Source organism: Erpetoichthys calabaricus, chromosome 4 (genome assembly GCF_900747795.2).
Source record: "Erpetoichthys calabaricus chromosome 4, fErpCal1.3, whole genome shotgun sequence".
Classification (NCBI taxonomy): Eukaryota; Metazoa; Chordata; class Cladistia; order Polypteriformes; family Polypteridae; genus Erpetoichthys; species Erpetoichthys calabaricus.
Window position 1 is genome coordinate 108,725,641 of NC_041397.2, and position 25,882 is coordinate 108,751,522.

At 36.2% G+C, this 25,882-nt stretch overlaps 1 protein-coding gene across 5 annotated transcripts in view; it reads right to left on the minus strand.

Annotated features, from left to right (window-relative positions):
- Positions 1-25,882, minus strand: part of enox1 (ecto-NOX disulfide-thiol exchanger 1) — a 722,268-nt gene that overhangs the window by 133,361 nt on the left and 563,025 nt on the right. For all 5 annotated transcript variants that reach the window (XM_051926918.1, XM_028799665.2, XM_051926915.1 and 2 more), the window contains 2 exons: positions 20,606-20,818; positions 15,646-15,752 (listed from right to left, as the gene is read on the minus strand). In XM_051926918.1, the coding sequence (XP_051782878.1) occupies positions 15,646-15,752; positions 20,606-20,818 (320 nt within the window). The remainder of the gene's footprint in view (positions 1-15,645; positions 15,753-20,605; positions 20,819-25,882) is intronic.

Genomic DNA, 25,882 nt, shown 5'->3' on the forward strand with positions numbered 1-25,882 from the left:
CAAAATGGGGAAATGCATGTATTGTATAATATTACCATAAGACTGAAATCAAACACAAAGGTAAATAAAAACAGCTTACATCAAAAGCAGGGAATTTAAAAATCTGAATAAAACAACAGGACTAAGCTATAACATGATAAACTACCTGCACTTTGGCGGAGCCATAAGATGTGAAGAAAATTGTCGGCGCACAATATGGACATAAGGACGTATGGACGTATGTGAAAGTGGGCTTGGACTGAATGTTAAGTGCATTGAGCACAGACTTCATTTTGTGAGTCACATCCTCAAATGAGTACAATGAATCACAACATTGTTTCATAAATGTATAACTATCTCCACAGGATTGTTTTCAAATTGACCTCTGCTGGGACCAAGAAACCAACCTGGAACTGTTTTTACGATATGCTCAAATGGCAGCTCCCACAAACCACGAATGTGAGCACGAGTTCTTGAAACATGATACACCAAATGCACTAACACTGATTCAGAAATACAGGTATATTATAGCAAAGATGTATCACACAGCAACAGTTATTGCACCCCTCTCAGTATCAGTTGTCTACCAGCCATATTTTCAACGCTTGCTTTTCTGGTCAGATCAGAGATCTGTCCTTGCTATGGTTGTACCCAATGAATAAATGTTTTCTACTGTGTGGAGTATTGTCACAGCAGAGACAATAGCTTAGCTTTAGAGTGTTCAAATTCCATTTTTCTTTAAAAAGAAATATTTGAAGTTCTTGATAGATCTAGTCAGGACATTCAGCTAACAGGTCAGTAAGTCATTTATTCAGGAAATAAAAGAACAGCCATTGTTGGATATTAACTCAGAAAACAAAATGATACATTTATAATTTTTCAGTTGCAGCCCCAAAACTCTGGAACGATTTGCCGTTGCACGTTAGACAGGCTCCTTCACTAGCTGCCTTTAAATCCTATTTAAAAACATATTTTTACTCTCTGGCTTTTAACCCTGTATAATATGTTGGCTATTTGTATACTTTTTATACTTTCTATTAAAAATCTCTTCAGTTCTTATGTGTTTGTGTGTTGTTTTTCTTTTTACAGCACTTTGATCAGCCTTGAGGTTGTTTCTAAAGTGCTTTATAAATAAATTAAATAAATAAAATAAAATAAATAATTTAAATGAATAATGTCATTTTTATCTTTTGTAAAGTGCGCAGTGAAATTCTTATGTTACTGTGATGCAAATATTTTATATGAATATTTAAGGCAATTTTATTGTAATAAAAATGAAAAACTTACAAAAACTTATGCTAAAGTTTGTGTATTTGCACACTGATTGTAATTTATTTTGAAGTGTTTTGACTTATGAATATCTAATAATAAGTAACACTAAACATGAAATACACATCTTTTATGAAAATTTCATATTGTCGAAAATATTGTATTGTGAAGCCTGAATTATATTACTACTACAGTATATACAGTACACAGTACATACTACACTATATTATTAATGAACTTATTAATATACCACCATCTTACTCTGAAGGATTACTATTTAAAATAGAAAAAAATACATAAGAATTTAAAATCAAAATGTAAAAGCAATTGAAACCCAAGCCATACGTCAAAGTAGATGAGGGATTCTAAAGGGAGATGAGGGTGACGATTATTTTAAGGGGAAATAAGATGTGAATAGATTCCAGTTGGGTTTGAATAATGAGAATTAATTACAACCACAGAGATTTTGTTGAATAGTAATACATCATTTATATTACAGTGGAACCCCGGTTTACAAGCAGCTCGGTATACGAGTAATTCGGTTTACGAGCCGCGATCCGAGCAAAATTTCTGCCCGGTGTACGAGGCTTGCCCGTTTTACGAGCCGAGCTCCGAAACGTCACTGCTAGTTTCCGCTTCGCCTTTCTTACCCGGAAACCTCTACCCCTTCTACCCAGAGCCATATCATACATATTGGGCATTAACCATGTCTTCAAAGAAGGTAGGAAGTGGAAAGGACAGCAGCAAGAAGAAAAGGATGCTGTCAGTCGAGTTGAAGCAGGAAATTATAGAAAAGCATGAGAGAGGTGTGCGTGTGATGGAACTCGCCAAAATTTACGACCGCAGTACGTCCACGATATCCTCAATACTAAAGCAAAAGGAGACCATAAAGAGTGTAAAAGTAGCAAAAGGCATGACCGTAATTACACAGCAAAGGTCATCTATCCACAAACAAATGGAAAACCTGCTGTTATTGTGGATAAAAGAGAAAGAGTTGGCAGGAGATATACTTACTGAAACAGTCATAAGCGAGAAAGCTCGCATCATTTACAATGACCTGAAGCAGAAAGAACCATCCACATCTACGGATGTAGTAGAACCAGAATTCAAGGCTAGTCATGGATGGTTCAACAGATTTAAGAAGCGATCAGGCATTCACTCTGTCGTAAGACATGGCGAGGCAGCAAGTGCAGACCAGAAGGCAGCTGGCGAGTTCATCACACGTTTCGCGCAGCTCATCGAGGCAGAATGTTACATCCCCCAGCAAGTTTTTAATTGCGATGAGACGGGGCTTTTTTGGAAGAAAATGCCCCGCAGGACGTACATCACAGCAGAGGAGACGAAGATGCCAGGACATAAGCCGATGAAGGACCGCCTCACCCTTGCATTGTGTGCAAATGCTAGCGGTGACTTTAAAGTGAAGCCACTGCTAGTCTATCATTCAGAGAATCCTCGAGCCTTTAAGACTCACAGGATTCTTAAAGAAAAACTGCAAGTGATGTGGCGCGCCAATCCAAAGGCATGGGTTACGCGGCAGTTCTTCATCGACTGGGTAAATCTCTGCTTTGGACCTGCGGTGAAGAAGTATCTTCAAGAAAACAAACTGCCTCTGCAAGCGTTACTCGTCCTCGACAATGCTCCAGCCCACCCGCCCGGTCTCCAAGACAACATCCGGGAAGAATATCAATTCATAAAAGTCCTCTACCTCCCACCCAACACGACTTCAATCCTGCAACCGATGGATCAGCAGGTCATTTCCAATTTCAAAAAGCTCTACACGAAGCATCTGTTCAAACGATGCTTCGATGTGACAGAAAATACGGAGCTAACACTCCGAGAGTTTTGGAAAGAACATTTCAACATCGTGCAATGCCTACGCATGATTGACCTGGCGTGGAAAGAAGTGACCAGAAGAACACTGAATTCTGCATGGAAGAAGTTATGGCCTGATGCAGTTGCAGCGAGGGACTTTGAAGGATTTGGTCTTGATATCGAGACCGAGACCGAGACCAACGTGCCCGACGTAGATCCAGTGCATGAAATCGTGTCCCTCGGCAAGTCGATGGGTCTGCAGGTTGACGAGGGTGATATCAACGAGCTTGTCGAGGAACATGAGGAGGAACTCTCAACACAGGAGTTGCTTGAGCTGCAGGACATGCAACGTACAGAGGCTCTGCAAGAGATCAGCGGTAGTGAGGAGGAAGTCGAGACAGAGAAAATTTCGACAAGTGAAATTAAAGAAGTGCTGGGAATGTGGGAGAAGGTTACAAGTTTCATTGAAAAGAAACATCCAGAAAAAGTTGCAACTAGTCGTTCTGCAGCAAATTATGATGACACCTGCTTGGCTCACTTCCGTAAGCTTTTAAAAAGCAGGCAAAAGCAAACGTCGTTGCATAGGTATCTTTGTACTAAAACTGAAACTGCTATAAGTGAAGGTGCCGAAAGTGCAGCCAAAAAGGCAAAAACAGATGATTAGCATAAAAAAAAAATCATATGTACGTAATGTTAAGTGTTAGGCTAAGTTTAAAGTTAAGAAAGTTTATTTTTTTACAATTCATGTACGTACGTACAGTTAAGAAAGTTCAATTTTAGTTTTTTTTGATGTGAAGGTGCCGAAAATGCAGCCAGTCCTCCCTCCCTCCCTCCTCCCTCCCTCCTTCCTCAGCAACTCTCCGTTATCTGGCGCCAAGGTAAGATTACATTTTCTTAAGTTGGTTTATCTTTTATTTAACTATATTTACTAATACATTATTTTGATGTTTGTTTCTTATTTAAAAACATGTTTTTTTTCCATTATTTATGATATTTTGGGGACTTTTTGGGAGGGCTGGAACGGATTAATCTCATTTCCATTATTTTAAATGGGGGAAAATTTGTTCGGTTTACGAGCAGATCGGGTTACGACCTCGGTTCTGGAACGGATTAAACTCGTAACCAGGGGTTCCACTGTACATGGCTCAGTCCTAAACATCCTGTTATGTCTTGGAGGAGAGTCTGGTCTGAGGAACCACTAATTAACTAGTGTAAGAGGGTCCAAGTGTTACTTAAAGGGTCGTAAAGGATAAGAAGCTCATTTATGTTGAAGGGCTAGACCTAGTAGTGCCCTTAAGGAAATCAGATATTTATTATGGATATGACATAAAATGGGTTGCTGGTGTTTCTGACACATTTGAACATTTAGTATGTGTAAATGTTTCAGGAACAAATTTTGAAAATACTGTGGTCTGGTTAGGGTTTTACTAGAATTCAAAAGAGCATTATAATGCTTGAGGGATAAACTTATGAAAGCACAAACCAAGCTATAATGTTTAACCATCAATAAGCTGTGTTGCTGTCTAGAATAAGAAGGATGATTAAGAGTCTTGTGTCAGTGGAAAGGAAGGTGTCTATCATAGCATTTACTTATGCTTTCTCAGTATGGTATAGTGATTAGATGGTAGAGTGGATAGTTTCAAAAAGGCAGCTTTAAAACTGTTTAGAGACCATTCTTTCTAGCTGTTGGCAATCTATGGGGCATGACACATATGGCCATGACTATTACTATTGAGAAATAAACAGATGAAGTATGCATATTACTACATTAAAGTTTACAGTAGGACGGCACAGGGACATGATGGTTTGAGCTGCTATCTTACAGCTCCAGAACCTGTAATTAAATGTAAACAAAGTTCTCCCTTTGTCTGTGTAAGTTTTTTTCCTGCAGCTTCTGAAGTGCTTGCATGTTAGATTACCTGGTGACACTTTACCCAGTGTGAGTGACTGTAGGTGTCTGCATGATTGTGCTTTACAATGTACTCATTCCACTTCCAATGTAGGCTTTTCATTTACACCAGAAGCTAGTGAGATAGACTCTGGGTTCCTGTAATCCTGAACTGTAATAAATGATTTGATAACGGAAGCATTAAAAGAAGATTTATTAATATATTCAGTGAAAAGAAGATAGGAACAGTCAAGCTGGCTGATAAAGGACCTTGCTTTTCTAAGCAGCTCAGTGACACAAGCAGAATAAATGGAGATGTAGCATGGTCGAATGCAATATGAACTTGAACAAAATAAAAAAAAAAATGGAGAGGAAAGCATTGGGCAGAAATGCAGATTGACAGACTGGAGGAATAGTTTGCATTCCTCTGCAGAGTTGGAAATATCTGTAGAAGGAGGTGGAAGGAGTTTAGTTATAGTAGCAAAAAGAGCAGTGGGATTCCTACGACTTACAATATTTAAGAAATAAAATGAATGAGAAATGTTAAGAGCACTTATACAGTATACCTAACAAGAAGGTTCAGTGTAAGCTGAAGACAGTGGCATAGCTAGAGTTTGTGCCGCTCAGGGTGGGGCGGTGGTTCAATTTGCCACCCTCCAACATATCTGGATATGTTAACCTATTCAAATAAAAAATTAAAATGATGTATAGAGAAAAATTAAGATACATTTCGCATAGATTTATTCATATATAGAAAAACAACAATAATTTTTCACATATAATTATTTATAAGCATCAACTAGACAAGAATATTGTACAGACACACTGATAAGCCGTGTTCTAATTATTAGTTTAATATATTGTAATTACGCTGTGAAAACCAGAACCAGTGTAATGTACAAGTGATAGGTGGGGATGTTTTCTGCACAGAGCAAGAATGCATTCGGATTGATAACGAAATGAAATTATAAATTGTAAATTAGTTGTTTATCTTCCTAGAAATTATTATCAGTGTAATGTTTATGTTTATTTTTGTTATTGCCTCATAAATTTCACAGGACAGTCTGAAAATTATTTTTGAAGCATTTTAAGATAAAGCTCAGAGAATTTTACTTTTTTCATTCATGAGTGATATTTTTGCGAACTCTGCTGCTTACACACGACTTGTACTGAGTCTTTTGGCCAATAATGCTACCCCCAAAAATGTGCCACCTGGGGTGGACCGCCCTCCCTCCACCCACCCCTAGCTACGCCACTGGCTGAAGAGTGAACTATGAAGCATCTAAACATTTAATTTACAACTGAAAGGCTTAAATACTAATCTACAACATTAATGGAAAGAAATACAAATGAACTGAAAAGATTTCATTACTCATGATATAAAACATTCTTTCGATTTTGGGTGAACTATTTTCAAAATTAAAAAAAAAGATGTTTACACTTTTTTTCTTTGTTTAGTGCCTATCGTAGTATTCAAGTATTCAAACAAAAATTAATGCATGCCTAGAGGAACATAATCATGAATTTTCAGTCTTTAACAAAACATCAAAAAGGGCCAAACTAATATTACAGTCTAACAAATCACTTGCAACTGATAGTTCTACACAATATAGATTGTCTTCAAGATATCCAGATTGACTAAATACAGCTTTAGCATTACTTAATAAACAAACATTTTAAAATAAACAAAAAGGTCAATGTAGAAACCATGAGGGTATTGAATAATTAAAGTAAACACTTACTTTAAATAGTATGTGCTTACAGAAACTATTGTTTAAGAATTTTATTTGTAGTACAATTTGCTATCTCTACGTTTTACACTTTTATAAAAATCTAAATTAAATGAACATAATCTCAAGGCTCAGGCATTTAAGTATTGTTAATTATTTTGTACAAGTAATATTTTGACTCTCCTTTTTGCTCTATCATGATTTGTTTAGTCTACAAATCCATTTATTTACCAACTGTTCCTCTTCTCAAATACTCCCCAAATGATTTTTCAATGTAGCATTCCTTTTAAGGTTGTGTAACTCATTTGGGGTTGATCACTCATCATTGCTCAATAGGAAATGCAGCCAAACACATGTATACTATTTGCAGGATAACAGCAATGTCTTTTATCTGCTTGCCACTTACAGGAATGCAGACTGTGACTGCATTATAATGAGGCAGTATTAGTGTAAAGCAATTTCAAAATCCTTCTAACGATGGCAAATATAGGTTTTGTTTTTCACAGAGTTAAAAAAACACATCTTGTGAGACTACTGCTGTTACAGAGATACCTCAGCCAATGTGTACAGGAATTATTTCGTTATATCATGTATCTATGCTAAAAAAAGTAACATTTAACTGAGGTCTGCAAATAATAAAATATCTTGGTCATCTACAGCTAGTCTTTGAGTGCCACAGTGTCTTGTCATTTAATTCTGATTACATCTTTCATCCCGTTGTTATCATACTATACCATACAATCTTCTAAGCCTGTTTAATTCTAAGAAGGGTTATGGATGGGGTGGGCCCTATGATATACAGTATTTTTTATTTATATATCTGAACAGATGTATCTGGACCAATTTATATATATCTGAACAGATGTATCTGGACCAATTTAAATATATCTGAATGGCACAGATAGATAGATAGATAGATAGATAGATAGATAGATAGATAGATAGATAGATAGATAGATAGATAGATAGATAGATAGATAGATAGATAGATAGATAGATAGATAGATAGATAAACTTGTATTTACCGGGGCACAAAGACAAGGAATATAATGAAGTACTGCAGGATTTTATTTCTACTTAGGACTATGCCTGTGTGTGTTTATCTATTTGTGTCAATGTCCAGGTTTTTATAGCTTGTATATTTGCAACCCAATAATAAAATTGAAAGTTAGGTAGAGCCATGCCGCCTTCTGCCTTAGATCTTTGTAGGGTTGCCCTTTGGAGGTATTTCTTAAAAAATGGAGAAGAAATCTTTTGGAGGCTGTACTTTTTTTAAATGAAGGTTTGCTTCCTTACATGGATGTTCAAACCAGAAACATCATGCAAAAAAATGAAAGATATTCTCAGCCACCCACCCTATAGTCTAGACTTAGTGCCTACTCATTTTCAACTGCTTGGACCCATCAAGATGGCACTGAAAAATCATCGATTTGCAGGTTATGATGAGGCCAAAGAAGTGGTGCATATTTGAATTTGCCCTCAACTGACTTTTTTCTAAAGGCATATATTAGCTGATATACATATACTGAGAAGCAGATTGAATAATGCATTTGGAATGTCTGTAAAATAAATGTAAAAACAAACATTTTTGTACTTTATTTTGGAATAAGTAAATATTAAATTGTGGTTTTAACGTAGGTGTCAAAGTATATCCTGGCAATAAACAGGGGCCTCATGTATAAATGGTGCGTATGCACAAAAATGTTGCGTAGGCCCATTTCCACGCTCAAATCGCAATGTATAAAACCTAAACTTGGCGTAAAGCCACGCACATTTTCACACTAGCTAAAACCCTGGCGTACTCAAGTTTTCCGCTTGGTTTTGCAAACTGGCGACACCCAGCGTCAAAGCAGTGCTACTGTTCCAGTGTGGTTTCCCTTTCTTTTTTAGATCCACATCCCTGACGCAGCTTTATCATATACACTGAAATTAACCGCAAATTGTTTATTAGTTTAATGCATCTGATTATAATTAACCTGTGACAAAATAATGGTCCACAGAATGGTCAAACTATTCTAAATACCATAGCTGATTTAGCATTGTTACTCTCACTGCACATTCTTCTTCTTCTTTCAGCTGCTCCCATTAGGGGTTGCCACCGGGGATCATCTTTTTCCATATTACTCTCACTGCACCATTTGGAGTATTTATATCACTGTATCTGAGTGTGGAATCACAGATCTACAGCAGCTGATCGGAAACAGAATTATCGGTATACAGCATCAAGAACAAGCTGCTTCAGCCATGCTGCCTATTTGAACTCCTCTCAAGCTGCTCTCTTCCTGTACGGACCTTGCAGTACAGAAACAGTTTCATCCCAAGAACTATAAACGCACTCAATCAGTCCATCAAGTGCTCCTTGTAGAACTGTTTGTACTTATTAGTACAATCACCTCATTGTAAACTTGCGATACAGTTATAATATTGCATAACCTAAGCCACTTTATAAAGTGTGTATTTACATATGATGACGATATCATTTTAAAGATGAAATGCAGCAAAATATGTTTATTATATTATACAGATAAAACTTGAAATTAATTTAAATAATCTATATTGTTAATAATTAAACATGTGAGGGCACAGTGTCGCTGCACTAGCAAGGAGCTGGCGCACCATTCATGGATTGTTCCCGCCTCGCGCTGTATTCTTGCTGGGGCTGGCACAACACTGGAAGGATAGAATAATTAAACATGTACTATGAAGATATTTCAATGTATCTTAAAAGTTTTGAAGAATCGACATTCTAAGCTTACAGATGGCTTAAGGTCTATTATAGAGCTGATTGTATGGCGATTGGGTATTTGGAGAAAGAAAAGTAAGGACAGGAATTGGGGGTTAGTACGTTTGAAAGAGACAATACTGCTGCAATAAATTATTTTAGCGAAGGTTGCACATGGCGCAGCAAGCATCTTGCATGAGACATGAACAATCACTGCGCCACCGTGTTCCCATGTTTAATAACATGCTTTAACTCCTATCATCATGAAAATGATATCACGTATACATCTCAGTATTTTAATTATTCAGAGAGCTGTAACATTACGAATGTAATGGATTCTGTGTCCTGTGGAGGAAGAGAAAGCTAATGTAAGAAGCACATAGTGCACATAGAAGATCAAATACAAAACAAAGCATTTAACGTGCTACTTTAGTTACGATGGGATTTGAGAAACTAGTAAATTAAACGATTTTAAGATGAAGTTTATGATGTTCTACTTTAATGACAAGATAAACTACGTGATTAAAGTGGAAATTTCGAGATTAAAGTTGACATTTCGTGCTTTTTTGACCACTGTGTGCCTATTTTTTTTCTCTGTACCCTAATAAGCTTTCATATGACACTCAGATGGTGGGCTACGACTTGCCTTTTCACTGTGAGTTTGATATCTGACAACTTCTTTTTTATTTCGGCACTGTGCGACTTTGTGAAGCTTTCGAGCTTCTCCGACACTCTATGTCACTCGATCAACTTCCTTTTGTTGTTTTGTTGTTTATACCACTGTTTAAACCAACAAATAGTACATTTTTCCTTGCCTCCACTTGGTATTCACTGAAATTCTTCTATTTCCCCTCGTGCTTTTGCCATTATCTTTTCACAGAACACTGAGATTAAGGGCTATTTATATTGATTTGCATATTCAAAGAGGCGTAATTCTGGGAGGAGTTTGGGGAGTGTCAGCAGGCACGTGCATTAGTTTTCATGCTGACTGGGATTTATGGAGCGTAAGAACATAGAAGTTGGCGAACACACAGATTTATGCATCTGGATTTTTTTGTGTGTACGCACATTTCCACTTTTGTCCTTACGCCATGTTTTAGTGTGAATTCTACACATGGCGTTATGCATGAGGCCCCAGTAAAATGCAGAAATGAGGTCTGAATTGAGAGCTAAACTTCACTGGGCATACTTATACACACAGCTGTATGGCCCAGTTCAGAAATGTTCATTAACGTAATACAAATATGAAAAAATAAGAACTAGGCAGCTCAGGTGGACACATGAAAAATGTGTAATTTGCGCACAAAAAACTGTGGCCAGGCTGGGAAATGAACCCAAATCCCTGGAGCTGCAAAGGAAAAGACCTAGCTACTGTGCCACTCTATTGCAGTTTCTAAATTCATTCATTTATTAAATTTACTAAGTCTAATTTTGGGGATGCAGTGAGCCCTGGTTACAAGTTGTCAATCCTCTTTGCATGGAGGGGTCTGTCCATCAAAGGACCCCTCATAGAAAGCTATTTAAACCAACATGTAAAGTTTTGGGATTTGCAAGACAATACTTGAATACCTATTCATGTTAACCCCAGACCGTGACCATGCCAACAAGTTAATCCAGAAACCATGGAACAGCAGTGCTAACAACTGTTCCCTTCATTTCTCTAATTTAATTTCTTAAATATATTAAATAAGCAGTTTAAAACAGTTCTTTATTTTTACAAAGTAACAGCTGACAACATTCTTAAACCTGTTTAGTCTAATTAAGGGTTGCAGGGTATCAGAATCAGAGCCTCTCCTGACAGCATTGGGAGCAAGGCAGGAAACAGTTCTGGATAGGGTGATACTCCAATGCAGGGCCCAATTAAACACACACCCACACTTAAATTTATACATGGGCTAATCTGAAATCCCTAGTCAACCTAATTTCAGCTTCTATAGGGATGTGGATGGAATTCCAGATTATCAAAAAAAAAACCTATGCAGAAATAGTGGGAATATGAATCTGTGAGGCAGCAGTGCTACCCACTGCACCACTATGCTGCCCTCAAATGCTAAAGGAAAAAAAAATCATGTTAAGAAAACATTTAAACCATTATGAAGATATAGAGAAAGAAGACTGAACTAAACTGGCAACACCTTTAACATTATAATTAAGATATCATTAAAAATCATTATTTCAAAATTAGTTATATATAATTGCGAATGTAACTTAAAAGGATATAATAATTTGTTAACTGTGAGAATTTATCAACATTTTTAAAAATCACATTTCTCAAAATTTAAAAACATTCCCATTGAATTATTACCTTATACAATAAATTTGGTTGCTAAGAATCCAAAGAATCAGACATACATATTTTACCAAAAGCATTTAATAAATAGTACTTTCAGCACAGACATTTTCATTCAAAAATTGGTAACAGTTTAGTTTAAGGATCCAAATGTAAATCCAGTGCAATATATGAGTGATAAAAGTGTCAAAATAAAGGACATAATACAGAATATAAATAATTTATATGATCTGAGTATTTCATTATTAAATTTATTTTTTATGACATGCATGTTTATTTCTGTGTAATGTTCAACTACACTGTGCACAAACTTTACAGAGTGCTGACAAGGACGCAGTGACTGAGTCCAGATTTCAAAGCCTTTTCTGATAGCATTGTGCACTAGGCAGGAACCATTTAAACCCTCAGACACACAGCCACACTAACTAATTTAGAGTCACCAGTTAATCTTATGTGCACTTCTTTGGGGGGAGCACTGTGATATGCAGTGCTACCACACATAGTGCAGTGCTGTCTTGGATGTTCTTCCCATGTCTTTGTGGGTTTTCTGTAGTACTCCACTTTCCTTGACATTCCAAAGACAAGCATGCTAAGCTGAATGACCTAATAGGAATGAGGAAGGGTGTGTGGGTGACTGGGCATCCTTCAATGAACTGACATCCTGCCCCAAGGTCAGTTTCTGCCTTGTTACCATTGTTGCTGAGACAGACTCTGACCCTGAAAACGTATCATTACAATTTATATCGTATACTTCAATCGATAAAACTATCATGTTTGCAGGGACGTGCGGTCAGGGGAGGCAAGTGAGGCAGAGCCTCATCTGTCATTATGAAAAGTAAAAAAAAACTAATAATGATAACATAAAATAAAATTGTCCAGTGGTCTGTGCTATAAATTTGTTTTCTTTATGATTCCAATAATCTTGATCATTTTTATAGTCAAAATCGCTGAATTGGCACATATCCTGTTCAAATACAAGGGAGAAACGCGAGGTGCGGCAGCGATGAGCCAAGCCTCACCTCAGACTGCGCTCCCACTCACACACTGGGTTGATGCATACAATTGGCGTGTGCCTGTTGCTGTCTCTCTGTATGTTGCCAATATAAGGTTTGCAGACACGTTTATTATACACCCTGACATTCCACAGTCTAGCTAATATCTTTAATGAATGTGTGTGACGTATTTAGTCTTGCTGATCAGACATAAAACCGCGGTGAAAAGGCACAAGGCAAGGCAGACGGTACAGTGCTGCATTGTAAGGGAAGCATGTGAGCCCAAAAGGTGCTTGTTGCTGCTGTTCTACGCAGAGGCTCTCGGTGGCAATAAGTTAGCTATATCAGAAAGTCAAGTGCACTGCAGCGGGCCGTTTATTGGAAGACTTTTAAAACTAAACGAAAACAAGGAGGACTTTTACAAGAAAGTGACAGAGATTTTCATGGAGAAGGATAGGCACATGGATTTCATTTACAAATAAAGGTAGGATCATAAACGGTTTTGAAATTTTATAAAAAAAGGGGTTCAGACTGAGAAATAAAACAATCCAATATTTAAAAACTAAATTTTGACCTTAAATAAAATATTATTTTGTTTTTCTTGTTATCCATTTGTTGAACAGTCTATATTAAAACTGATTAAAGCATCAGAATTAAAAGCTTTTAAAAATAACTAAATATTTCAATTAAGGTCAACATTGAAATGTTTTCTTTTGTACACCTGTCTATTCTTTCTTTTGTATTGAATGAGTATGAATTGTGGAATTCCAACGGCAAATTTAGAACACATGGAGGGCAGAGCAAATGTGCTCTCACCATTCTCTCTCGCCACTATAAATGTAACGTTCTTTCTTAGCCAAATATGTACCTTACCTATCTGTGTGTAAAGAATGCTGATGAGATATGAAACATAACCAGTAGTCAATGTGCATGCTGCCAATTGAATAGTGAATAAGCTACTCTTTTGGGTTCATATATTTGTAAATGTGACTCTGAAGGAGTCAGCATCTCACCAGCCATGAACCTCACCGTATCTCACTGCATGTTTGACAGCTTATACTGTCCCATAATGTAATTTGATAGAAATCACACTACATTAAATCCCCCCAGAAAGAACACTGCTTTAAGTTTATTTTCACGTGTATCTATGGAATCCTTGGAACCTGCCACACTTATAATACTAATGTTTTTACTGTTATCTTGTCATTAATGTCTTGCATTATATGAATTACAAAATTAAATGTAATAGGTTAATTTATTACGAAACATCCTAAGATGAGCGTTATACATAGGATTTGCCAAGCTTGAAGTCAACTTTCTGTCCACATGAGTGGCCCCATCATGATTTCGAAAAAAGTGAATTTGTTCTTTTCTTAATTAGTGTTTTCATTTCCAATGTGCAGTGGAAGATTTTAACTATTAATGGTACTTACTATTTGCAGTCCCACAAGACACACATTTATATATTAATTAATACAGTGCATTTTATAAAAGAAAATTGTTTGATACATGAAATGCAAGACTACATTATGTGGAGTGTCCTTGAATTAAAAGTGTTTCTCACCAATGCACTTACTCATTTTTCAGTAACTATTCGGTCCTATAATAGAAACCTATAATAAAGTTAACAGCAATGATAATAACACAAGCAAAGGAATGCAATATACCCACCTTTTAGATGCATAAAAGTACTGTACAACCTTCATTGGGACTTGAGTACCTTTTAAGAAATGATAAATGACTGGGATTATTTGGACTATGTAAAATCACCTTGATAACTACTCACATTTGGCCGTGCTGTGTATTTCACAGAGCCAAACTCCATGGTCAGCATATACAGTGTGAGCCAAAATGAAATATCACATTTCTCAAGGTCAATGCGCGAGGCAGAGGCAGCCGAGTGGGTTGGGGTGGGGGTTCTTTGATAAGCAATCCCTTGTAGTTTTCAGTTGGTAACATGCCTTAGTCTGGTGTGCACCATGCTTTTGCTGTCTAAGCGTTCTTCAAAAACAATGAATCCATCATCACTATGCAATGCACTTTCCGAACATACTTCAGCATTCCTCCTAATGGTGACGTCCCAAATTAGAAAACAATTCTTAACTGGGTGACTAAGTCACCATCACTTCAGAATGTTACATTGAAATGTTAGAGAATTTTTTGCAGTCCCAACTGGAAGAAATGGATGGGGTGGATGCCTGGTTTCAACAGGATGGAGCAACAGCTCATACGGCGAGGAGATCCATGCAAGTTTTGCGGGAGATGTTTCTGGGGGAGCTGATTTCTCTGCGTGGCGATGTTGGGTGGCCATCACGTTTACCTGATCTCACTCCATGCGATTTCTTCTTGTGGGACTATCTCAAGTGGAAGGTATACACACACTGACCTCAAAACTTTGAAACCTTAAGGACGCTATTCGCCACTATTCCCCTTGAAATGGCCGAATGAGTCATGCAAGCGTTCAGAAATCATCTTGAAGAGTGTATCGCTAATGATGACCACCACCTTGAAAATATCATTTTTAAAACACAGTGAAAAAAATCTATTTTGTATACCCTTTCTTGTGTCGAAATGAAATTTATATTATTTTGAAGCATTTTTGTAGAATAAAAGTTTGAAATGTGGTACATCTTTTGGCTCACCCTGTAGTTCTAAAATGTTATTTGTGCTATTCATAGGATGGGTTCTGTAATATAGCATTTCTGGAGAATTTAAATATAACATTAGAGTTTTAAAGCTAAAAAACTGCTGTAGCAAAAGGCACTTGTCAGTAGATCATGATACATATTTAAAAGGGATCCTTAGACTGCAGTGTTACCATTTTTTAGAATTTTGCAAAAAGCAAGTGGGGAAAAGAAATCAGTAAATCAAACACAAAAAACCTTTCCCAACATTATCCTCTGCAGAGTGTAGTTCTGCTGTGGAATCATAAAAGAAAATTGTAAATTAATAAAGTTACCAACCTCACACTGCTTTCGCCAAATGTCTATGTTCTTGCGCTGTGCTTTTGAGAAATGGTCCCATGCCTTTTGCCTGGTAGCAGCGTTGAAAACAGCCACAATCTGCTCAACTTTAGTGAATAAGGAAGTCAAACAAGACAAGCCATTTACGTTGTGCTCAAAACTAAAAAGCAAGAAGAGACACCAATAGCTCCATAGGTGTCCTCAGTAAATTAGTTCAAACCGTCATTAAGCTACTGTCTTGTATATCTCATGTACTTACATTTCATTAAGTGTAGGTACTGTTCCTTCATGACTGACCAAACTTACATCAAATTGTCTTAATATTAGTCACAAATTATAAAACAGTTGACAGTGGACATGGTTTTGGTAAAAAACATTAGTTAATTTAGGTTTTGGTGAAAAAAGATGGACAAAAAAGACCAGCTTCTATAAAGATGCTTGTCAGTATTCATGCTTTTAAAGGTAAGCTGACTGATTAAACAATGCAGTAATTCTCCATGCAAGTTATTCAAAACCATCAAAACACAATTTTCTTAAAACAGCTACAACAATTACATGCAAATCTTTAAATATTATATGGCTATTATATGTTACTAGCTCTTCTACATCATAAATTAAACAATTTACAGAACAACGTGAAGTCTGTTATACATTTAGTACTCCATCTTTTAAAATGATTTCTTACCTAAAATAATATTCTAAAAACAAGTAAAATAAAATACTGTTAAGACTTTAAAGTAATGTTTTCAGTGTAAATAATGGAGTGTTATGAGCTAAAACGTGTCCACCAATTAAAAACAGTTATTTTTTACCTACTTAAACTCAGTCTCTAACAGACAATTACTTAAATAATTTGTCACATTTATAAATCAACAATAACATTTAAAACATTCAAAAAAATTATTTTACAAAATAAAACAGAAAAATGGTAAAGAAGTTTATAACATTACTTACTTGACAGATCATTACAATTGGAACAAATAACAAAGGGAAACAAATGATGTTCTTTCTCTTAACACTTTGCACCTACTAGATACTCTTATGAGTGTTTCTGAGGACCTACTGAGTGGATGAAATTGTATCAAAGAAGGAGTGTTGCTGCATAATGTCCCCTATTTCAAAAGTATTGTCCAATGTTTTACAAGATAAAAGATCAGCCACTTACTTCACAATAATAGTGCAATTAATCCATGAATTATAATAAAGAGATAATGATCATAATTTTATGGCAGTACTTTCACATAATCTAAGCATTAATTTAATTTTACATTTTCAGTTTGGGCTGCCACATCAACGATCCACTTCCCTACAACCCTGTAATAAATAAAGAAGGTTCAGGGTTCAGGTTTTTTTCTGTGAAAGAGACTAAAATACACTTGATACAATGGTATACTATAAAGAAGGCTGAATGTCATATTGATTCCGATATTTGGTGTTATCAATCACTTCAGGATGTCTAGTCTTGAACCTAATATGAATGGGGTACTTTCACAGAGTACCTAAACCCATACGAAAGGAGGAAGACATAAAAAAACAGACTGTATACTCAGTATAATCACCATAAGGGAAGGATGGAGTTGTGAGCGGGCACCAGTTTTTTTTCTTTTCTGTGCTTTGGGCCCTTGAGCAAGGCCCTTAATCTACAATTGCTTCATCAAGGGTATGACATTAATCTGTATTTAGCCCTGCAACAGGTCCTCCAACTTACAGGGAAAAGTTGAGGGTTGGTGGCAGGATTGGCACTCCAGCTACCAAAAAAAACCTCACACTGTTCCAATGTGGTACTGAGGTGTCACCCACTGCACTTGAGTCCCAATCCAGGTGGTTTGTCATGTGGTGGGTGCAGCAACACACTATCAGCACATACACCTAACCTCTCTCTCTACTGACCTAAAGACCCAGACTTTCAAGACAGCTTCTCTTCCTGCCGATATTAAGGTGTCTGAGGCAATGTACATTTCCATTTGTTTCCTTCTAAAGCCATATAACCTCTAGCAGGCAGGAACTGCTATCACCTTTAGTATTTTCACCATACCCTCATTCTCTCTTTCTTTATCTGTTACTCTAGCAGAAGCCTTGCCAAATTCTGGGTTGCCTGTGCTCTATTGTCCAAAGGGAAAAATGTAAGTTTTCTCCCAGAACATTCCTCTACATCACACAATCAAGCACCACTGTCTGTTACTGCCCTCTGAAGTTGCCTTATCTCTTCCAATGACTTAATAACATGTGCTGCCAATGCCAGCGTATGCCTCATTTTTCAGTAAGTCCCTACTAAATCTTTGATGCAACCCTGGTTCTTAAATATGTCTAGTCATCTGGTACAACATGCACAGCAACATGATGTAACAAAGAGGCATCCTCAGATGTAAAATGTGAAAATAAAAATACAGCAAAACAACAACCAATGAATGCAAACACTGTATAAAATCAACTTTTAATTAAATAAAGTTTGGAATAATTTCTAAAATAGTACAGAAATACATTTTACACACTGAAGATACTGACAATATCGTTCTAGCCTTGTCACTCTTCATCTTCATAAGGGCAATTATTGATACTCTGGCATGATGTTCAGCATGCCAATGTATATTCTGCAAATAAAAGTGAATAATCCGTATTTTGTGAAAACAGGTGGACCTATTGTAATTCTGCCTCTTCAAAATATAGCAGACTTTAATGCTTTAGTATTTAAATCCTTTACATAACAAATTTGAAATTTATCTACAGTAGAATTTTCATTTCAAGGAAAAACAAAACTATCCTCCCATTCTTATTTGTTCCAATTCTTGAATTGCTGCACCCATTTATATGACCATGCTTTTTTATGTCAATGGTTCATTAATGACATTGTAATGTATAGAACCTAAGAGGGGACATGGAAGAAAAAAAAACATATCAAGCCTTGAGGCCACAAGTTAGTGTGTGGAAACTAAATCTTGTCAGAATGATATAACTGCATACCAGCATAGACACCTATATCAATATCTATCCATCCATCCATTTTCCAACCTGCTGAATCTGAACACAGGGTCGCGGGGGTCTTCTGGAGCCAATCCCAACCAACACAGGGCACAAGGCAGGAGCCAATCCCAGGCAGGGAGCCAACCCACCGCAGGACACACACACCCACACACCAAGCACACACTAGGGCCAATTTAGAATCGCCAATCCACCTAACCTGGATGTCTTTGTCTTTGTATGGGACTAATTTAACAGAAGTATTTACACTTGGAGAAAAATCTCTGTATTTTGTTTTAAATAAAAATACAAAGGCTGGAGAATTTTAATGTGATATTTAAAGAAAACCTAAATAAAAATACATTTTTCACTAAGTTGTTGTTCTGCATAATATCCCAGATTGGTTCCTTGTTCTTCTTTACAGCGAGTCCACATATTTGCAACATCAACGCATGTGAGGAATGCAACAGAAAATTTAACAAGCAAACTGGGCCACTCATTTTTAGCTACTAGTGTTATCTTTTTCTTCCATTGATTTAAATTGTTTATTATGCTATGCAGTAAAAGTGGTATTCTTTTGTTTCATAATTACTACATCATGCATAGTGTTGACATACACTTAAGTATGACAAGATGGTACATACTACGTAGTAAAGTTTTGCCACGAGAAAACACACTCAATTATTTTTTCTATTTTTTTTTCTTCCACATACACTCTAGGTATTCACAGTTGTGATGAAACAAAGGTGGTTTTATGTCTATTTAAAGACAGAGAATACAAAATGGGAATCTGAACAGTAAGACAGACCTACCTGTTTCAGGTGATCCATGAGATTACTCAACTCCTGGTAACTGACTGCTGACCAGACATACCAGACTGCTGCCATTACTTACCCATTTAGTTTATTACTGAATTGTACTTAAGCACCGCTTTTGACTGTGATAAGGTCAAGCAATGGCAGACACATTATTGCACTACAGGAAATAATAATTATAAACATTTTGCACTTACAGAATAACATATAATTGACAGTATTTTTGTAGAATTCCTTTTATATAACAACATGTCCAATGTTAAATTAACTTTTTAAAGTGTACAGTATATATGAAAACAATATTCCTATATGTACATTATTAAGGATTAATTTAACACTGGAGATTTTCTTTTGTGCATAGTTTATGGTCTGCATGAGCAAATATCAAGCACACAAGGAGCTTAAATACACTCTAAGATGTAGGAATTATATTTGAATAGTCAATGCCACAACTTAAAATTTAATAGCCAGTGTTACTTTCTTATCATATGCTTGATCATTATCATAGCCAAAGGCAACGTAGCATGAATATTTACATAATCTAGATGATGCCAAGTATTTCTGTTCTCTATATAAGCATGAGTAAAATTCCACATTTATTTTAATCTTTCTTGACGTGACTTTAAAAAATGCAACATGCTGCTTTCACCATATGGTCTATCCTATTTACTGCTCCATCATAACTGTAATGTATACATACTGTATATGCTATCTCCTATCAACCATAAAGCAGCAGCTAACTGGATGTGCTTGATCTGCTTTATTCTGCTCCCTTATAAAAACACATCTGAAAGCTGTTGGATTCTGAATAAAATTAAAATAGTACAGTCTCAAGAAATATAAATTAAGACCTGCATTTGGATTTGTATATAAAGTGAATTCTTTAGATTTAACAAATGTATGGAAAATCCTTAAATTTATATCTGATGAAAGCTAAACTTTTCTCTATATTCCATAATTTAGATCTGGCATGGCTTAATTTACTGGGATTATGAATCCACTTAATTTTTAGGTCAACTGGTGCTGCAGATATATAACACTTACCTGAATGAAATAAATCACAAATTACTATATTTGGTTTTCATTTCTTTAATTTTATAAAGTCTTACTTATGAACACAAATGCAGAGATAGTGTAAGCTACCATAAATTGTTACTGTACGTTATCTGTTGAAATTCACAACTTACATTGTGTTAAGATTCCAGACAGCGCATTTTTGAACTTCTCCTTGGCAAGCTCCATTTCCTCTTCATGCGCTGCTTTCTCATTCATGAGTCTGCGGACATGGCTGTTTGCCAGTTGGACCATTGAATAGAAGTGGTTTGCAGAACGGCGGTTTACTTCCCCCCGGTCAATCCAGGTGAGTAACACCCCGACTGCTTCTGTGAATTTACTGTCATCTGCAAGCATCAAGAAACAAAAATCAGTCATGAAAGCAATCCAGGCATGGGGATAAGTGTGTCTTGTGATGGACTGGTATCATCCAGGGTACATTCTTGGACTTAAGACTGCAAAGATAAACTCCAGCCTCTCACAAGCATGTACTTGGATTCCACAACCTTGAAAATAAATGCATGGATGGATCATAAACTTGACATTGTTTGCAGAGCATGAGTTTCTATTTAATAAGTACTATAAAGAGCTACTATAAATAATCTCACCTCTTCTCATCTGCAAATGTGAAACTGATTAAACTTGCCTTACATTAATGTTTTTGAATACTGCAGTCAGACTATTTACTTAAAAATATTCTGAACTGAATATTAACTGAATTGAAAAATTTCACGTGCCTGATGTTATTAACAAGCATATGTGGAAAGCACAACATTTATACCAGCTCTGCTATAAAGGTCTAAGGATTTGTTTTGACCAGTATGTCTGTACATTAGATCAATTTCTCTAACAAATATAGTAAAAATGATGTTCCCTGTTATACTAACCTGCGAGTCTTTGGGGAGGAGGAAGGATACCCAAGCAAACACAGGAGGAATGTGGTAAATCCACAGGGAAAATGGCCAGACACTGAATTCTAATCCCAGAGGCCTAATCCTTAAAGTGGCCACAGTAACTATTCCTGACACCATTTAAAATTTAACATTTTTCAAATTAAAAAAAAAATATATATAAAGCAAAGATTAAAATAAAGTCCTAAACTAACTGTACAGAAGAACTACATATTTGTATCTTATCTATGTTTTTATTGCAGAATAATTAACTACTTGGGTTGAAACCCCTGCACATATTGTAACTTACTGATTTAGGGAATTGTGTTGTGTAGTGTAAAAGAGGAGAAATATCTGCAGAGTTATTATGACATTTAATATTTTCACCAAATGTTTTCATTTAACTGATTATAAAAAGCCCAACTGTCCATTTTGGAACTCACTTATCAAGTATAGGGTCATTAGAAGTTATGAAATGTAATATACTGTAAATCAGGATTAGATTAAGAAGAAGTTAATGTTATTTTGGGTGCCTAGTAAAGACCCACAAGTATGCAGCACTTGTGTTGTGATGTACATTGCTGTATGCACTTTCACAATGTTAGACAATGTGCTGCGATTCATCCACCCCATTGGTAGAAGCAGAAGGCCAGGAAAAAAAATGTAAGTAGGTTTGCCTCAATGACTGTGTGAAACTGAGCAAAAAATAGTTGTCATTAGGGGTATAGAAATCCCTTTGCTAAAATGCTATTTAAACTGTAATGCAGTAGTGAAATCGTTAAATCAGAAACCTGCTTTTGTCAGGGGAAAGAATAAACACCAACACTCATTGACAGAAAATGATTCCCAAATGTTTTGTATGTAACATCCCAGCACCATCTGTTACAGAATTTCAAAAGATAAATAATTCATTTAAATACAGAGACAAATAACTACTACATTAAAGAAACAGTTTATGGAAGCACTAACACTTTAATTGACACATTTACATCATCTCCTTGCTTCAAGATGTAACAATCACTTATACAAAAGGCCAAATTTGGACATGGTGAGGCCCTAAAAATATACAGTACAAGTAAAATTAAAGAAATGAAAAAAAGTCTGAAATTTTAAGGGGGTCCTTCAGACTGTGAGGCTATATGCTGTAGCTTGTCTGGCCTTTTTTTATACAGGATATTATGCAGACACTTCTATAAAAAAAGTTACATGAAAAGTGAATATATCAATCCCTTATTATTTCGGATCCTGTTCATTTTGTTTGCTACATATGTCCCTGACAGCATGGCGGGGGTCTTAACTCTATCCTGGCAACACTGGATTTAAGGCTAAGATAAACTTTGGAAGTAATGCTATTTACTTCATAGGTCACATTCATACACACACACATCCAACTTAGTTATACTCATCCAAGTAAGGGTCATTAGACCATTTAATGGCTTTTGGATGAGAATGGAAGCACCTTGAAAAATGGAGAGATACAGTAGCTGTATGACAGAAAAGTTTTGTCTCAGCCAAATAATAGGTCATTGATAAGCAGTAGTTACTATTTAAATTATTCTTCTTTCTTCTGAAGCTGGATGTAATGCATTGGCACAATGGCAAATCTCACCATTAATTCTAAAACAATTCAGACAAACATCTGGTGAAACCACGATTTTGGCATACATAGGTGCAAATACTAAGGAGCTATTGATTGATGTAATGTTTTTACTAAAGATTTTTGAATATATGAGGGGGTACCCAAAAATAACAGGAACTGAAAAAAAATTGTTTTAATAATTATTACTTATTGAAACTTTAGTCTCCTTCAAAGTACTGTCCATGTGAATAAATGCACTTTTCCCAATGGTTTTCCTACTGGTGGAAACATTTTTGGAATTGCTGAAGAGGAATGTTGTCAAATGCCTGCAGTGATTTTTCTTTGACTTCATCCATGGTACAAAAACGCTTTCCTTTGAGTTCTTTTTTTCATATACGGGAACAAGAAAAAATCGCATGGAGCAAGATCAGGTGAGTAGGGAAGGTGGCAAGAACTTCAAGACACACAAGTCAATTCAGAAATCTCTTCAATATACTCTGATGACGATCTTCATAAATTGCATTGCGAACTTTATCAAGATTTTCATCATTCTTAATTGTGGAAGGTCAGCCAGATCTTGGTTGGTCTTCAAGTGACATTTCCCCTTTTTTGAAATGCGAAAACGAATCGTAGACATGTGTTTTGCTTAAAGTTTCCTCTTTAAAAGCAGTTTCAAACATCACTACAGTTTCAGCAGCTGTTTTCCCTAAGTGAAAACAAAATTTAACACAGACTCGCTGTGCTTTATGATCACCCATCACAAAAATCACAGAACATGTTTAATAAGCACCAAGAAAAACTGACACAGAATGCCGTACAAACAATACTGAGCAACCCCACTTGGCAGACTGCCACAGAATACTGTAAGTATGCTAGCTAGTGGCAAAATTTGCAACAAAGTCTAGATTGCGCACCAGGTGCAGATTCTGGTTATTTTTGGGTACCTCCTCATAGATGGAGTTTGGTGCTTAACTGTTGCTAGGCCTTACATCCTCCTTTCTTTGTGTTTCTGCTCATATGATATTATAGCACGTCTTCCATTTTCTTCTTTAACCCTTTGATTTTTAACTTCTTTCTTATGTTCTAATCGCTCGTCAATTGAACTCATTCAAGAAGAATTCATTTTAGGTTGTATTAATTCCTGATGGGATTCATTCAAAATTACTTTTTAAAGATATTCTTGTGGAAGCCTGATGACATGAGCAACGCTGATACTTGTAAATGATTACACAAGGGCACAGATGGACACCAGACGTTTTGTTGTTTTATATATAGATTACCAGGAATTCTTCAAAAAACTATTTTCTCATTAGGGCACAGTTAGAAGTTTATACATGATTCAAACAGGTAGGAATCAACTTAACCAGAGTAATTTTTATATTATATTGATAATGGAGTTAGTAACAGTTAATTTTATAAAACTGAAACAAAAGAACCGTAGAGATATTGTATATAAGGTATTCATAACATTTATTTTGTGTTAAAAATTATATTTACTTTAATAAGTATAATATCTGCAACATCATGAAGGTTGCTTAATGCAGTAGATAACAAAACAGAGTAAATAGTCAGGAAATTAGCAGTGTACAAAGAAAAACTGACATTGAAACCATTGATGTGGCACATGAGTTAAGCGCAACTAAATTAAAGGCTTGAATGCATCCTACAAAAAAAAAAGAGTTTACAAATAATACAAAAATCAACATTGACTTAAATGTTACACATACAGATGGTGGACTGCCATCCATCCATCCATTATCCAACCCGCTATATCCCAACTACAGGGTCACGGGGGTCTGCTGGAGCCAATCCCAGCCAACACAGGGCACAAGGCAGGAGACAAACCCTGGGCAGGGTGCCAGCCCACCGCAGGGCATTCACTCACACACACACACCCACACACACACACACACACACACCAAGCACACACTAGGGATAATTTAGAATCGCCAATGCACCTAATATGCATGTCTTTGGACTGTGGGAGGAAACTGGAGTACCCAAAGGAAAACCACGCTGACACGGGGAGAACATGCAAATAAAATAAAGTGACTTTCATTGGTGTCTTGATAATCTTAGGAGTGACTTTCAACATTAATTCTTATTGAAGAATTCTTTTTCTGACTGCAGTGTTACACGAAACAATGGCAAATAATAGAAACCTAAGATAAACATCAGAAAAAGTACAAACACATGAATGTAAGAATTTCACTGTGCTTTGTACGCGTGACAACAAATGACCCTATAAACCTAAGACTGCACTGGCGGTATAAGGTGCAAGGCATAAAAATAAACCCTAAGTTAGAGACCAGTTCATCACATCCAGGATTACTAGTAAAGTGACAATTTGTATTTACCAGTTAACCACAACTTATACATCTTTGGTATATGTGAAGAAGTCTGAATGTTGAAAGGCAGACAGCAACTTAAAACCAAGTCACTGAAGATAACATATGGCAGGATGATATAAGAAAACAATGCACATCATAGTGCAAAGTATTAAAGGAAAAATTGGGCGATTGTGTATAGATTACCCAGACTATGACTTTGCTGATTCCAAAATTCTGGCAAACTCCAGGGGTTTGTTTTCTCTAGAAAGAACTTATTGATATAAGGAGTTTTGCTCACCTCTCCACTTTTACTAACTGTAACTGATCATATCTTATTATATTTACAACATCAACATTTATTTCACTGCGGTGGGCTGCCCAGGATTTGTTCCTGCCTTGCGCCCTGTGCTGGCTGGGATTGGCTCAAGCAGACCCCTGTGACCCTGTGTTAGGGTATAGCGGGTTGGAAGATGACTGACATTTATTTCAATAGCACATTTTCATACAAAGAATGTAACTCAAAGTGCTTTACAAAATGTCAAAGAGACAGATATAATGAAAAGAGAAATAAATAAGATTAGGCAAGAATATTAAAGAATATATAACAAAGAA